The 13,304-nt window shown below is 42.0% G+C and overlaps 1 protein-coding gene across 2 annotated transcripts in view; it reads left to right on the plus strand.

The window, feature by feature from the left end:
- LOC109974608 (tetraspanin-8) overlaps positions 1-13,304 on the plus strand; it is a 29,338-nt gene that overhangs the window by 9,965 nt on the left and 6,069 nt on the right. The window contains exons 2-6 of one of the 2 annotated variants that reach the window (XM_020624893.1): positions 2,341-2,455; positions 12,328-12,390; positions 12,539-12,658; positions 13,107-13,181; positions 13,277-13,302. In XM_020624893.1, coding sequence (XP_020480549.1) covers positions 2,399-2,455; positions 12,328-12,390; positions 12,539-12,658; positions 13,107-13,181; positions 13,277-13,302 — 341 coding nt within the window. In that variant the 5' untranslated portion in view covers positions 2,341-2,398. Of the gene's footprint in view, positions 1-2,340; positions 2,456-12,327; positions 12,391-12,538; positions 12,659-13,106; positions 13,183-13,276; positions 13,303-13,304 lie in introns of those variants that run through there. The other variant, XM_020624894.1, reaches the window with a different exon arrangement.

Here is a 13,304-nt window from a genome sequence, read left to right on the forward strand (position 1 = left end):
GACTGACTTAGAGGAGACCGATTGAACAAGAACTGAACATCTTTTTTTTTCCTTTCACTATTAATTCTTACAATCTACAAGCCTTACTCCAGATACGGCCAATATTAACAGCATCAGACATATGGGTAGCTAACTGGCTGGCTGCAATTCTTGGTAGCAGACTATATGAATTACTTTCTAAATGTAGTAGGCTATCACGTTTAGTAAAAGTCAGTCAAATGATACATTATACTGTGAAACAAATAAAGAAATCACAACTTACTTGATGCTGTGTGTCTGTATTATTATTGGACAGCCAATCAGGATGAAGGAACAATTCCGTCCTCTAATTGGCTGTTTTTTGGCACATTTGTAACGGCTGTATCAGAGAATTGAACGAGCGTAGAAGGCGACCTGAGCGCACACAGAGGAGGTTCTCAGAGAGCGAGTGAGCGAGAGAGAACGAGCGCAGAGATGCAGATTGTGAGAGGGCATAAATAGTTGAGCAAAAGCATTTGACCTATGCGTGCGCTCAAAAAAAACATCCCGCGCTCAGAATGTCAGATGCGCGCGCTCAAAAAAATATTCCGTGCTCAGGATGTCAGATGCGCGCGCTCAAAATGTCCCATTGCTCGCTCAGGAAATTGGCACAAATATAACGCCATAGAGTAGAGGAACCATAGTTCAGACACATTAGAGGGAATTCAGTTGAATCTGCGTTTGCAAAACAGCTCAAACAGGTTCAGACAAATCCAGCACTGCACAAAACCAAAGGCAGGAATAGCTTGAAAAAAACATCTCAGTACTAAAATCGTACTTTTTGGTTTACTTTGTACAAGTTTGCAAACAGGCATTCATTGACAGAACTGCATTATATGAATCTTTTTCTTTAGGTTTAACTAGTAAATAAGTACTAAAGACAAATTAATGAAATAATACAGTAGAAGGTCACTTTGAATGATTTTAGCCAATGATGTAGAAGGATAAATATTTGGGGATGGTCTACATTCACTCTGGGATGACTGGGATTGAATTTTGGGAGGATTCTGGAAGGATGGAGAGAATAGTTAAAAGCCCTGAGTGACGACTGCATCATTAATGACAGAGGAGAGCAGACAGGTGAGTACTTACCTGTGTCAGGTGTGAGGTTCCTGTCTCTGGAGCAGTGTACCTGTCAGCTGTCAGAAAATGAAAAGTATGGCATTAGAAAGGGGAGGGCACTGTGGAGGGTGGGGAAGTGCGTTCTGACTGTTGTAGTTTGTACAGGTGTTGCTAGATGGAGATAAAGAGTCATAGTTCATGGACTGTTCCTTTAACGACTGAGCTGCTGTGTTGATGCTGTACCGCATGAGCTTTGTGTGAAGAGAGGAAGTTCATAGCATGTGACTGATCTTTGTCATGATTAATAATTTATGAGTGTTGTTATATTTTGGGGACAAGGTCAGAGAGGCCAGATTGAGATGGTTTGGACATGTGCAGAGGAGGGATAGTGGTTATACTGGTAGAAGGATGTTGGAGTAGGAGCTGCCAGGCAAGAGGTCAAGAGGAAGGCCAAAGAGGAGATATATGGATGTGCTAAAAGAGGACATGAAGTTAATTAGGGTGAGAGTAGAGGATGCTGAGGATAGAGTTAGGTGGAAACAGATGATTCGCTGTGGCGACCCCTAACGGGAACAGCTGAAAGGAGAAGAAGAAGTAATGTTTAAAATAAAGTTGTTTAATTGGTTGACATGCTCAATACTTTACTATCAGTGTATTCTTATCTGCTCTGTTACCATGAGATCAGCTGTTTCTGTCTCCATCCACGTCACCTGGACATTTTCCTCATTGGAGATCATTTTGGTGACGAGGGTGGATTCTTATAACTGTAGTGGCCCCGTGTGTTTTCATCTACTGCCATCATCAGGTCATAAATAGTATTTTGAGCACGTTAGCATGACTGCAAACTTCTCCTGAATCAGGAAACATCACATCTGCTGCTCTCACTGTTACTGTATCAGGTGTTAATTTGAGTGTTGTTCAGGTTGAAGGGAGTGATTTACAACAACTGTGTGCAGTTGAGAGGCTTTGTACAATCTGCACACACGCAAACAAACATCTCAGAAAAAGTAATAGAGATCTGGGATAAGAAAGTGAAAATGCTTCTAGATTTTCATGTTTCTGAGTAATGTTAAATGTTTTCTATCCTATTTATGTCTGGAGTGACACCCACCCCAAATTGAACTGCCTGGTTCTGGCTGTTTGTGCTGTACTCCTGTTTAGACCAAGAACAGAGAGGGGACGCACCCAGTGAGAGGAAACAGGTAGAGCAGGCTGGGCTGTTGAGTAGCCTGAGGGAGTGTTTCTGCCTTCATTCTGCAGGAAGCCAGCACAGGAGTGGGAGCAACAAGCCGCTGAGGAGTGAAGGAAAAGAAAAACCATGGCTGTGAACAAATGCGTCAAATACCTGCTCTTCATTTTCAACCTTCTTTTCTGGGTGAGTCTAGAAAACACAGTGTTAATACATCATTTAAAGCCTTTTAAACACTTTGCAGGCGATGTGTTGGAAGTGCGTTGATATTACAGAGGAATGCTTAATCATCATGCGATGAAGGACCATGTTTATATTAACTTTGTTTCCAAGACTTTCAGTGGCAGGTGTATTGTTTGTTGCACTGTTCAGTCTGTGGGTTTGTTTAACTGACCCATCTTTATTTTTGTTGCTTTCAAAACCTATTTTCTCTCTGATTTCTCTGTTTGGGCTCTTGTTTAACTGGTGGCTGATCAGTTTGGCCTTTTTATGTTTAACCTCTGTTGTCCAGGCAGGTGTTTTGTCATTTTAAACTTTAAATTGGTGTGTTTTCTGTAACTTTTATTTTTCTCTTGCGGCTGTGTTTCATTCGGGGCAGTAGTGTAGAACAGGTTGTGTTGGCTGTTTTTTATCTCTGCCTCTCCCTGCACAACAAACATTTGGTTAGTTTCAGGGTGTGGCCTGCTGCCCAGCATCACATCACCACCACTGTCTTCTTTTTGATTTTTATTTAACCTTTATTTCACTGAGGTCTTTATCTGCAGCCTCATATCAGTCCTCTGCCTGCGGTTGCACCGATACCACTTTTTTCAGACCGACTACAAGTACTTATATTTGACTACTTGGTCAAAACGTGCTGTTTCTACTGTAACAAATGAGTTACAATAACAGTGCAGTGACTTTGGAGACCGTTTCTGTTTTATTTTCATGAGATAAACTTTCTGATTGTGATTAAATAAAACAGGAGCTTGTGCATGTTGCGTTAACACTTGTTGTGATGCCACCGTTCCTGTTCACTGTATAGTGTAACTGACTGGCTGTAGCCTGCTACACAACACACTGTAATACTGTGGTTTTCACCTTAGTATGAGTGCAACCCTCTGTTAGGGTGAAACGATTTCATGTCCTGTCCCAGCACGTCAAAGTTTATGAGGCCTAATATCACAGTCAGCAGTTTAAATATTTTACAAACCAGGGTGTAGCTCTGACTTTAAACTGGCTGCTGTCTGCGCTGCTCGCTCTCAGCAAAGTCCACAAGGATTCAGCTCCTTTTCATACACAGAGCTCACTAGTGTCCACGGTTCACTACATAAAGTTGGCATTTGTTTTCTTCCTGTTCACAACAGCTCACTACAATCAGCAGGACGAGCCGTGTGGGTTTAGTGGGTGAAGATGTCGCATTTCTGCAAGTTTGTTCTAGTGTTCGGCTTGTTCAGCTGGTGTTTGGTTATCGACTCTCTCCACTACTGTTGGATTTTGTTGCTTGTATCGAGCGTTGACGTCTGTGTAAAACGTGACCTTGTGTTTGTGTGTGTGAGACGAGGAGGGAGAGCTGAGCAGAGAATCGCAGCTTGCAGTCGGCTTTACTTGTGTCATTGTCACTCATTTTATGGGAAGATGTTGGATGTGAGTGTGTCCAACAAGTTTAGCTTAGTCTAAGAGTTGTGAAATGTGGAAACTTTGACACAGCTCGCTCTGTACGGCCTCATGTTCTAAGCTGGGAGTTTCCCACACGCTCCACGTTGGCTAATCTACAGCTCCACTCAGGCATTTTAGATTAAGTGCTTGCACAACACACACATGGTGGTATGTGATGTTAGAGGCTTGTTTGTACAGTGCTATAGAAATGTTATTGTTTTTATTACAAAGATGGTACAGAAGCTTTAGAACACCCCCACGTTTCCAGCTCTTATTGACATGTAAACAGTTCAAGTCCAATGAATCACCTTCAGTGGTACACGGCTAAAACGTAAACCACCAGAGGTAAAAAGAAAAGTCACCAAAACCTAAACACAAACCAGGCCTTTCTCAGGAATCAGTACCAGGTGAACCTGCATTGTTTCTGCAGCAATGGAAGTGAATGAAGCCTTGGAAACTGATGCAAACAGTTCATGTCCTGACTTACAGCAACAGATTCTCTCTGTGTTGGATCAGACATCTGGAAAAAGGCCATGAAGACAGGAAGTCAGAGCTGCTCAGGGTTTGAATGAGCCACAGCTGTAGGCTGTGGATGAGGAGAGAGCAGTGACAACGGCACAGGGTCTAGACTTTCCAGATGAGAAGTGAAAGTAGAACATCGATGGGAATGTCTGCAGCAACGCCGTCTGCCCCAACAGTTTGGTTTCAGTTATAGAGAGAATGACACAGGTGTGTTCACCTGTTGGGTCAATAACTACTGGAAACACGGGGCTGATCTAAAAAAAAACAACAGACTTTCAACGGTTTTATCACCAAAGTAAAGAACAGTCTGTGGAACGAGGAGAGAGCAGTGACAACGGCACAGGGTCTAGACTTTCCAGATGAGAAGTGAAAGTAGAACATCGGTGGGAATGTCTGCAGCAACGCCGTCTGCCCCAACAGTTTGGTTTCAGTTATAGAGAGAATGACACAGGTGTGTTCACCTGTTGGGTCAATAACTACTGGAAACACGGGGCTGATCTAAAAAAAACAGACTTTCAACGGTTTTATCACCAAAGTAAAGAAGGAAGTAAAAACAGTACCATACCACATGTCGCTTCCTGCTTCTGGCTGCCTCTGTGTCGGGTTGATGACATCATTAAAGCGACTGAAAAGCATCTTGGGAAATGTAGCAGGGTTTGTGATAAAGGCTAAAAACCATTATAAAGCCTCATCCGGTTCTTTCAAACCAGGAACTCAGAGGGACGACTCAGACCACTTGAGTATATAAAAAATATAACCGTGCTGGTTTATTCAAAGAGTCACAGGCAAGCATCAACACTCCAAGTCCAGAGATCTTCCAACCCCAGGCTGCCCAAGCAGCCCGGAAGCAGCAAGACCCCGAACCAAGCATTGCTATACAATATTAATCCTTTCTGGGCTGTCGAACCGTGACGTCACCTGATAAGCAAGCCTTGCAGCTGCCATAACGTTTAGCCAAAACATGCGGAAAAGTCAAGGTGCGTGACTGTTGTTTTCGTGGTGTGTATCTAAACAATTGGACATAACCTTACACATTAAGACAAATATTAAGACTAGCATTACAGTTGACACTAACAGCAGTTTTCCTGTATCCTTGACGTGCCTGCAGGCTGAATAGTTAACAGCCCAAGCTAGTCACCCTGTCTGCACTAAACATTCATAGACAACAGATCTCTAATCCATACCTATCTAACTAAGAAATAACCTAACAGTGAGCATCTTGTTAAATGAACAGATTTTCCAGCCCAGCTGGGTATCTCCAGCAGCTGCCGCTATCCCGTGTGTGACTGGGTTTTCAGAGGAATATTCAGGGGTGTTTTTCCTGTTTGTTAGGTTCTGGCCTGTGAAGCTCAGCTGTGTTCTGTTTCCTAACCCCCCCGTGTGTGAACAGCCAGCTGCTGCCTAATGAGCTTATTTAGGTCCTGTGCTCGTGTTCCCAGAAACATTGTTAAATCAATGTTAACTTGATTGTAACCACTCAGTGGACATGCAGGACAAGATGTTTTTATCTTATGATGAATGTGAGGGTGGGGCTGCTGTTTACTGTAAAGCCCATTTGCTCTAGTTCTTTTAACTTGCCTGCTTTTAGTTTCTAAGTGGGCCTGGAAATCGAAGTGGTAATGAGCTGAGTAGTCAGACACCCGGAGTCAAACATGGACACTGTGGAAAAGTTCATGTGAATTTAGCTTGAAATCTTTCTCTCTCCACGTGTCTGCAGGAGCGCACGTTGTGAATTAGGCTGTGAGTTGTGTCAAACTCCAGCTGTAGCAGAATCTTTGTCCTGTTCATCAGCCAGCTGTGGTTTCTGTGGCTGAGCACTTTACAGACTCCCAATGTACACTTTTTGTCGAGCACTGGGCGGGCTGCTGGGGGCGGCTGTGGCTCAGGAGGTAGAGCAGGTCGTTTCCTAACCAGAGGATTAGCGGTTCGATTCCCGGCTTGTCCAGTCAACATGTCGAGGTGTCCTTGAGCAAGACACTGAACCCCCAGTTGCTCCCAGTGATGTGCTTGGGAGTGCGAATGGGTGAATGTAATAATGTGAAAGCACTTTGAGTGTGCTGTAAAAGCATAGAAAGGCGCTATACAAGTATAAGACCATTTACCACTAGTGGTTTTATGGCCTGGGAGCGAATTAGCCGCGGCGCTGTCTCTGAACATTAACTCGGGTTAAGTGTAGTGCTCAGTGCTCATATCCCCCATGAATAATGGATGCTGCAGGACCGCTCCTCCTGCTTTCATCCAGACACGCAAACCGCAGGCGGACACTGGGGTTGCAGCAGTACACCGGTTTCACAGTGCACCATGGTATGAACACTGACAGTTATCATTCTGTGCACATTGGCCTATTTCAGGTAATGAAGTGTGCACCTTTCTTCCCCGATGCCTGTCAGACTCTGTGCACACATGCAGCAGACATATGGCAGAGAAACAGGCCCAGGACCAGTCTGGCTGCGCTGTCGCCCACCTGCAGTAAATTAGCTGATCATCATTTACATCGTTGTGACAGCATTTCTCACTACTGCCAGAAGTTTTACAAACCAATCAGGTGATTAATGGAGAAAATTATCAGCAGGTTGATCTGAAATGAAAATAATCAATAGCTGCACTTGGATAAAATCTAGCTGAGCAGAGCTGCAGCTCAACCGGCTGCAACAGTCACGTCTTGCTTTACATCAGTGCATGAGACAGGCTGGTAATGTAATACCAGATACACAGCAGTATAACGGTATAGGATATACAGTATAGTATAACATTTTTCCGCATTGAGTAGCCTACTTCTATTTTAAATACTTTAAGCAAATGTTCATGATAACATTTAATTTTACTTAACATTTTCGATGCAGGTCTTGTAACGGGCTACTTTTATAAGAGTGATATTAGTATGAGATACTTCCTCTACTACTGGGGCTAACACACAACCTGACAGGCTTAGTTATATAACATGTTATATGCTATTTGTTAATCATGTTTATAATTTGGTTATTCTTTAGAGCCAGTCCAGCTCATTTCCCTGGAGAAGTCACCTGTCAACAAGAAAGGACCTTTTTGTTTTCATTCCTTTAACCTTTAAGGATTGTTGTAGCTGATGACAATAGTAATTGTGTGATACCGTGAAACACAATGATGGTACTGTGAAAATCTTGTACTGTACTTGTTGCAACCCTAGTGTTGGAAGTTATTCTCAGGAGCAAGTTAAACTGGAATCAGTACTGGCTAATAGACTGAACAATGAGGAATATTTACTGAACCCTACGCAAAACAGTCCAGAGCTGTAGGTAATCTGCCTCGGGACAGACTTGTATGTGTATGTATTCGCACTTTACTTGAGTATTTCTATTTTGTGCTACTTACTTTCACTCCATTACACAAAATACAGCAACTTTTGCTCCTTCACATTTATTTTATCCCTGCGGCTGTTTTACTAGTGATTTTGAAGATTTAGATTGTACACACTAAACATTTCTATGGAGGAGAAATGTTGGATCAGACTACACAACCAGCTGCACGTTCTAATTCCTCTGGAAATTATATTGACCTGTATTATGATTCTCACCACAATATGCCCTGAAATAACATGAACCAGTGAGGATTTGTCAATACTTAACCCACCTGTTATGTTCATTTCTCAGGAACAGCAGTGATGTTCCTGGGTTAATTTTACCATTACAAACCATTTCAGTCACGATTTAGTGCAGTGGTGTTCTTTACCACCTCACAGATTATGGTTCAATGAGGATAATGCACTTGTTTTCCATTAATAAAAGCATTTTAAAACTTTTTTTAATGTACATTGGAAAGACCTACATATAAAATACATTACTTTTACATGACTGTTTTTTTAAAAACTTTATTTTACATTTTGAAATCTTTTCTTTTTATGAAGTGATGTTGATAAATTAACATGAGACATCTTCTGTTCAACATAACAGGAGGGCTTAATAGAGTAAATAAAGGTTTAATTATGTAAAAGCTCAATAGACTACAGTAACAAATAAGTAAAAAAAAAATCTAAAAATACTATATACACACACATTAGGCTAGGTACACCAAATTCATTGTTGCTTTCTGTCTCTGGGAGTTGTGTAAAATCCTTTAATTACTGGCCTGATCGACATGCTGTGTCTCACTGGAATACCTGCAGAATATCTGTTCAACAGGACAGACCTCTTCAAGGGCCCATGGCTATGGCTTCATGTGCACACATGGTGGTGGCGTCACTGCTGTGTTTGTGTGCGGTTATTGTGTAATGTCTGCCCACTGGTGTGGTGGATTTATCCCTTTTGGTTGTGTAATATCAGTAACAAAGTGACTCAGGTGTCAGGTGAACTCATTCCTCACACCGGTTTTGTATTGTAATGATTATAAATATCGAAGACGCCAGGAGGAATATCTGAGACTGAGCCGTAGCTAATGGGGTTCTTAATAAACAAACAAACCTGGGAAAGTAAATTAGTGTATCGCACCACTACGCATGAATTATTTATTTACTCAGCACAGAGAATAGTCCATATTGGAGCCATAATCCAGATTAACCGAATTCTCAATTAACTGTAATGACTAATCATCCAAATGATGATGCTAATCATTATTATCAGTAATTTTATGAGATGTAATCCACACCAGATGTTACTCTGAGTACTTTCTTTACCTCACTTAATCCTGATCAGATGTAAATTGAATTACTGTCAGTCCCTATCAATGAATCTGTTCTAATTCTGTTCAGATGCGTTCCTGCTTCATTAAATCTCAAATAAACTGTAATTTTGATTAGATATCATCCGGATTATCTGACGATCAATGATGCATTAACTCGAATACTGATCACTCCTAGCACTGTTTGACTGTGATCCTGTTTTGATGCAACAGGATCTAAACAGATCCAGAACCGAGTTCCTGTAATCCCGCTTGTCTGTCATTCCATGTATCAGGTCCAGTTTAACCTTAATCCTGATTAGACACAATCCTGACTGAACTGTAATCCTGATCTCTTTTAATATTTCTCCATTAGAATCCTGCTCAGATGTAATCCCAATCACATGCAGCCTTGTAATCCTATTTATCTAAAATCCTAATTCACTGTTTTCCATATTATTCATCAGTTGTAATCCTTAATCATCTTAATCCTGATAAACAATAATCTCAGTCAGATGCAGTCTAATCCAGATTACTTAATTCTGTTCAGATGTGTTCCTGAATAATTGTAATCCTACTCAGTTCTAAATAAATTTAATCCTGGTAAATTGTACTTGTGATCAGGTGTAATCCAGATTAATTGTTCTAATTCATTTCAGACCTGTTAATGGGATTTATTATTAACTAATTCCAAAGGACTCTAATCCAGATCAGCTGTAATCCGGAATTTGTGTAGTTAATTTAATCACCTTGAATGGTGAGCAGGTGTAATTCAGCCCTGATTGGTTCTAATCATGGTTCCTAATCAGAGCTGACACAGAGGGTGTGTTTGTTTTTCAGACCTGCTGAAGTCGAATTGCAATGTTGCTCTGCAGGTCTGACCAGTGTGTTCAGGTTCCTGTGAAGCCACACAGGTTTGAACCTCTCAGATTTAACTGTATGAAAACAAACAGCCACCTCTTCTCTGGTTGTTTGTGCAGGACATATTTGGCTGTGCTGGGACCTGCTTGTAAACCAACACATCCGGTGTTAAAGCAGGTGGAGCAGTAGGAAAGCCAAAAACCCATCCTCCACATTGCAGGTCCAGTTAGAGACTGTTTCTTGTTTGTAAACCCAGTGTGAGGAGCAGACTGATGGAGGGTCGATCCTCCAGTGATGATGTTTGTCCATCTAATCTGAGTTGCAGTTTCTTCTCATTACTCACTAACACCTAAAACTCTGAATATGGGGATATGTACATACACACTGAGAGCCGATGTACCAGAGTCAAATTCCTTGTGTGTCCGACACGCCTGGCCAATAAAGCAGATTTTCACAGTTGCTAAAACAATAAACCCCATTCTGTGAACCAAATTCTCAATAGCTTAAACCAATTTGTCGAATAAATCACTTTTTCTGCAAAACCCTAAACCAGTTTAGGCACTTAGACACTGCAAATCTCGTGCACTCTTTTTGCTAAACTTTAAACAGATTCTCATTCGCTAAAACACAATTCGCCCCCGTGTCTCTGTTCACACTGCTCCACTGGCTCCTCACACTGCAGAGTCTATAAAAATGCCTTAAAAACAGTCAAATGACAGTTGTGTTTGATGCAGAGGCCAGTCTAGTTCAGTTTAACACCTCAACACTGGCCTGTAGTTGCACTGGTTTCACTGGTCAGCTGTGTGTGTGACTCTGCTGGTAGTAATGGTAGAGTATAACTAGGCTCAGGCTGTGCGAGCTGCTGTTTATCTGATGGAAGATTCTCGGGCTGCAGCTGCTAATTATTTTCATTATTGATTAATCTGCTGAACATGTTCTCAGTTAATCCATGATGTAGTGAACCCGCTGAGAACTGCAGGAGGTGTGCTCGTCTGCACGCCGCACCTTTAACCAACACAAATGTACAAAGAGGCCCACGTCTGAGCTGCACAGCAGTCGGAGTGCTCGCTTTTTAAAAAATAAATCATTAGTTTACAATCTGATGCCTCATCAGAATATGAACATGTATTATATTACTGCGTCATAAATTAAACTAATAAACTGAAATCAAATTAAATAGAGCGGTAAAGCTGAGTGAATTTGAACTGTAAAAATTCATATTTCATCCAAATAATATTGCAAATCGAGGCTCAGGCCATGATTTTACTTAGGTTAATGTAAATGACTGCACTGATTAATGTCAGTATTTTGTAATAATGTCAATAACAAATTTAGTCTGAACCATCTTTACATACTGAGGCTATTATAATTTACACGAAGGAAACAATCAAAAAATAAACTATTAAAAAATTAGGAGAAATAAAAATACTAATTGGACTAGTGACAAAAACAGCTTTTATTTTGATAAAAGTAAATACAGACTTCCTGTGAGCTCAGGCAGGATGACAAAGTCTGTTTGTCTTTGTCCAAGCCATTCTTGCTGTCCCATGTTTGTCTCCATGGAAACATGCACATCCTCCAACTGCTCTGTTTCTGGCTCTGAGGATGAAATATTGATGGCAGATCACCAGTCCCAGTGGTTTGCGTGTGAGCGCTGAATAATACATGTGGCTAACATGCACATTGTTCCAGGTGCAACACAAAGTCACACTTGTGGCTGATGCGTGTCATTAGTTTCATTTGATCTTAAACTGAAGTTGGACAGAGTCAAACTTTGCTCTAGTGATTTTTAGTTTTACAAACCAGCCCAGTTTTCCTCCGCTGTCCTTGTTTTCTGGCCAGTGAGGATTAGATTGTACAAAACTTCACCGTATTAAGTAGGGACAGGCATTTTGATATTTGTTGGGAACTATTGGACAATTATTCAAAGATCACAGATGGTGACACCCTCACCCAGCAGTACGTCACCCTTGAAGAATAGCACTCTGTCTCTTCCAGCTGCTTATATAACAGCACATAGGATTCAGCTGCCAGCGCCGTCCATGCATGCGCTTGTCAAACCACATGCGTTGTCATCACAGTTTATCCAGCCATGATGCTGCAAGCTCTGCATATTTCTGCTGTTTGCGTTAGACGCTGGAGTGAAACAATGCACTGACCTCCTCACCGCCTTATTTCCAGCGAGGGAACAAAACCATAGTTACATAAAATTTTTACATTAAATCTTTTTTAAATTTTACCAGTTTGAATATTTAAAAATCATAGTCCACCCCTACTTTTAACTTACCCCTCTATTTAAAATGTGTTTTGTGTGTTATCTGTCACTTCTTTGGAGAATCTGTGCAGACTTGCTGCAGGTTTTCTCCACATTTTGTACATGAAACCGACTCTTTGTGTCCGTACAGCTGAGTGGCTGCCTCATCCTGGCTGTGGCCATCTACACGAAAGTCTCCAAGGATGGAAACCAGGTGAGTGTTACTGTTAACGCTCTCACACTAGTGCAGACAAACTCTCCAGATTATCATTTTACAACAGCTTCAGGCTGTCACCGCCCACACCCAACCTCTCGAAGGTGACACTCATTTTGTTTCGTCCACCGCTGCCTCCCGTCTCCAGATCACCAATCAGTATTTACCTGCTGTTGACCTGATGATCGCCATCGGAGTGATCATCATGGTGCTCGGCTTCCTGGGCTGCTGTGGAGCCATTAAGGAGAACCGCTGCATGCTGCTGCTGGTAGGATTCTTCACAGCCTCCTCCTTCTTCTGTTTTATTGTATTTTAAGGCTGAGGCTGTTTTTTTTTTTTTATTCCCCACCAACCCCATTCAAGACCAGCAGCACCAGTGAGTGTGGTGTGTGAGTCTTCCCCTCCCCCGTTCAGCTCATCACTCTGGGCCGTAGACCTCCACTGTTACCGCCCACCCAGTGAGCCACACCACTGCACTGGGGGGCAGGTTTCCCCCTCAGGAAAGATGGGGGGGTCACATTTCAAACCTTTGTCAGTAGAGTTAACATCACAGATGTAATACATGGAAACATTCAAAACCTGAACTCTCCTCACTAGTAATTGTTTCTAGTTTAGTTTCCAGATCTGCGAGGACGTTATCAGGGACCTGTGCAGGTTTCATGTGTGATTTAAGACAAATTCACATTGTTAAAACGCTTCCTTCCATCTTCCCTCAGTTTTTCATATTCCTCCTCCTCATCTTCATCCTCCTGGTGGCCGCAGGCATCCTGGGAGCTGTGGGGGATAAAAAGGTAAAACAGGAAGTGACTGTCCCCAGCTGCAGCCTCATTGGTTTGTCAGGAGCATCACACTTCATCTTTAGTGTGCTTTTTGTTTGTGATCGTAGGTGGACAACTGGATAAAGGAGCGCCTCA

This window comes from Monopterus albus, unplaced genomic scaffold, assembly GCF_001952655.1.
Source record: "Monopterus albus unplaced genomic scaffold, M_albus_1.0 scaffold341.1, whole genome shotgun sequence".
Taxonomy (NCBI): domain Eukaryota; kingdom Metazoa; phylum Chordata; class Actinopteri; order Synbranchiformes; family Synbranchidae; genus Monopterus; species Monopterus albus.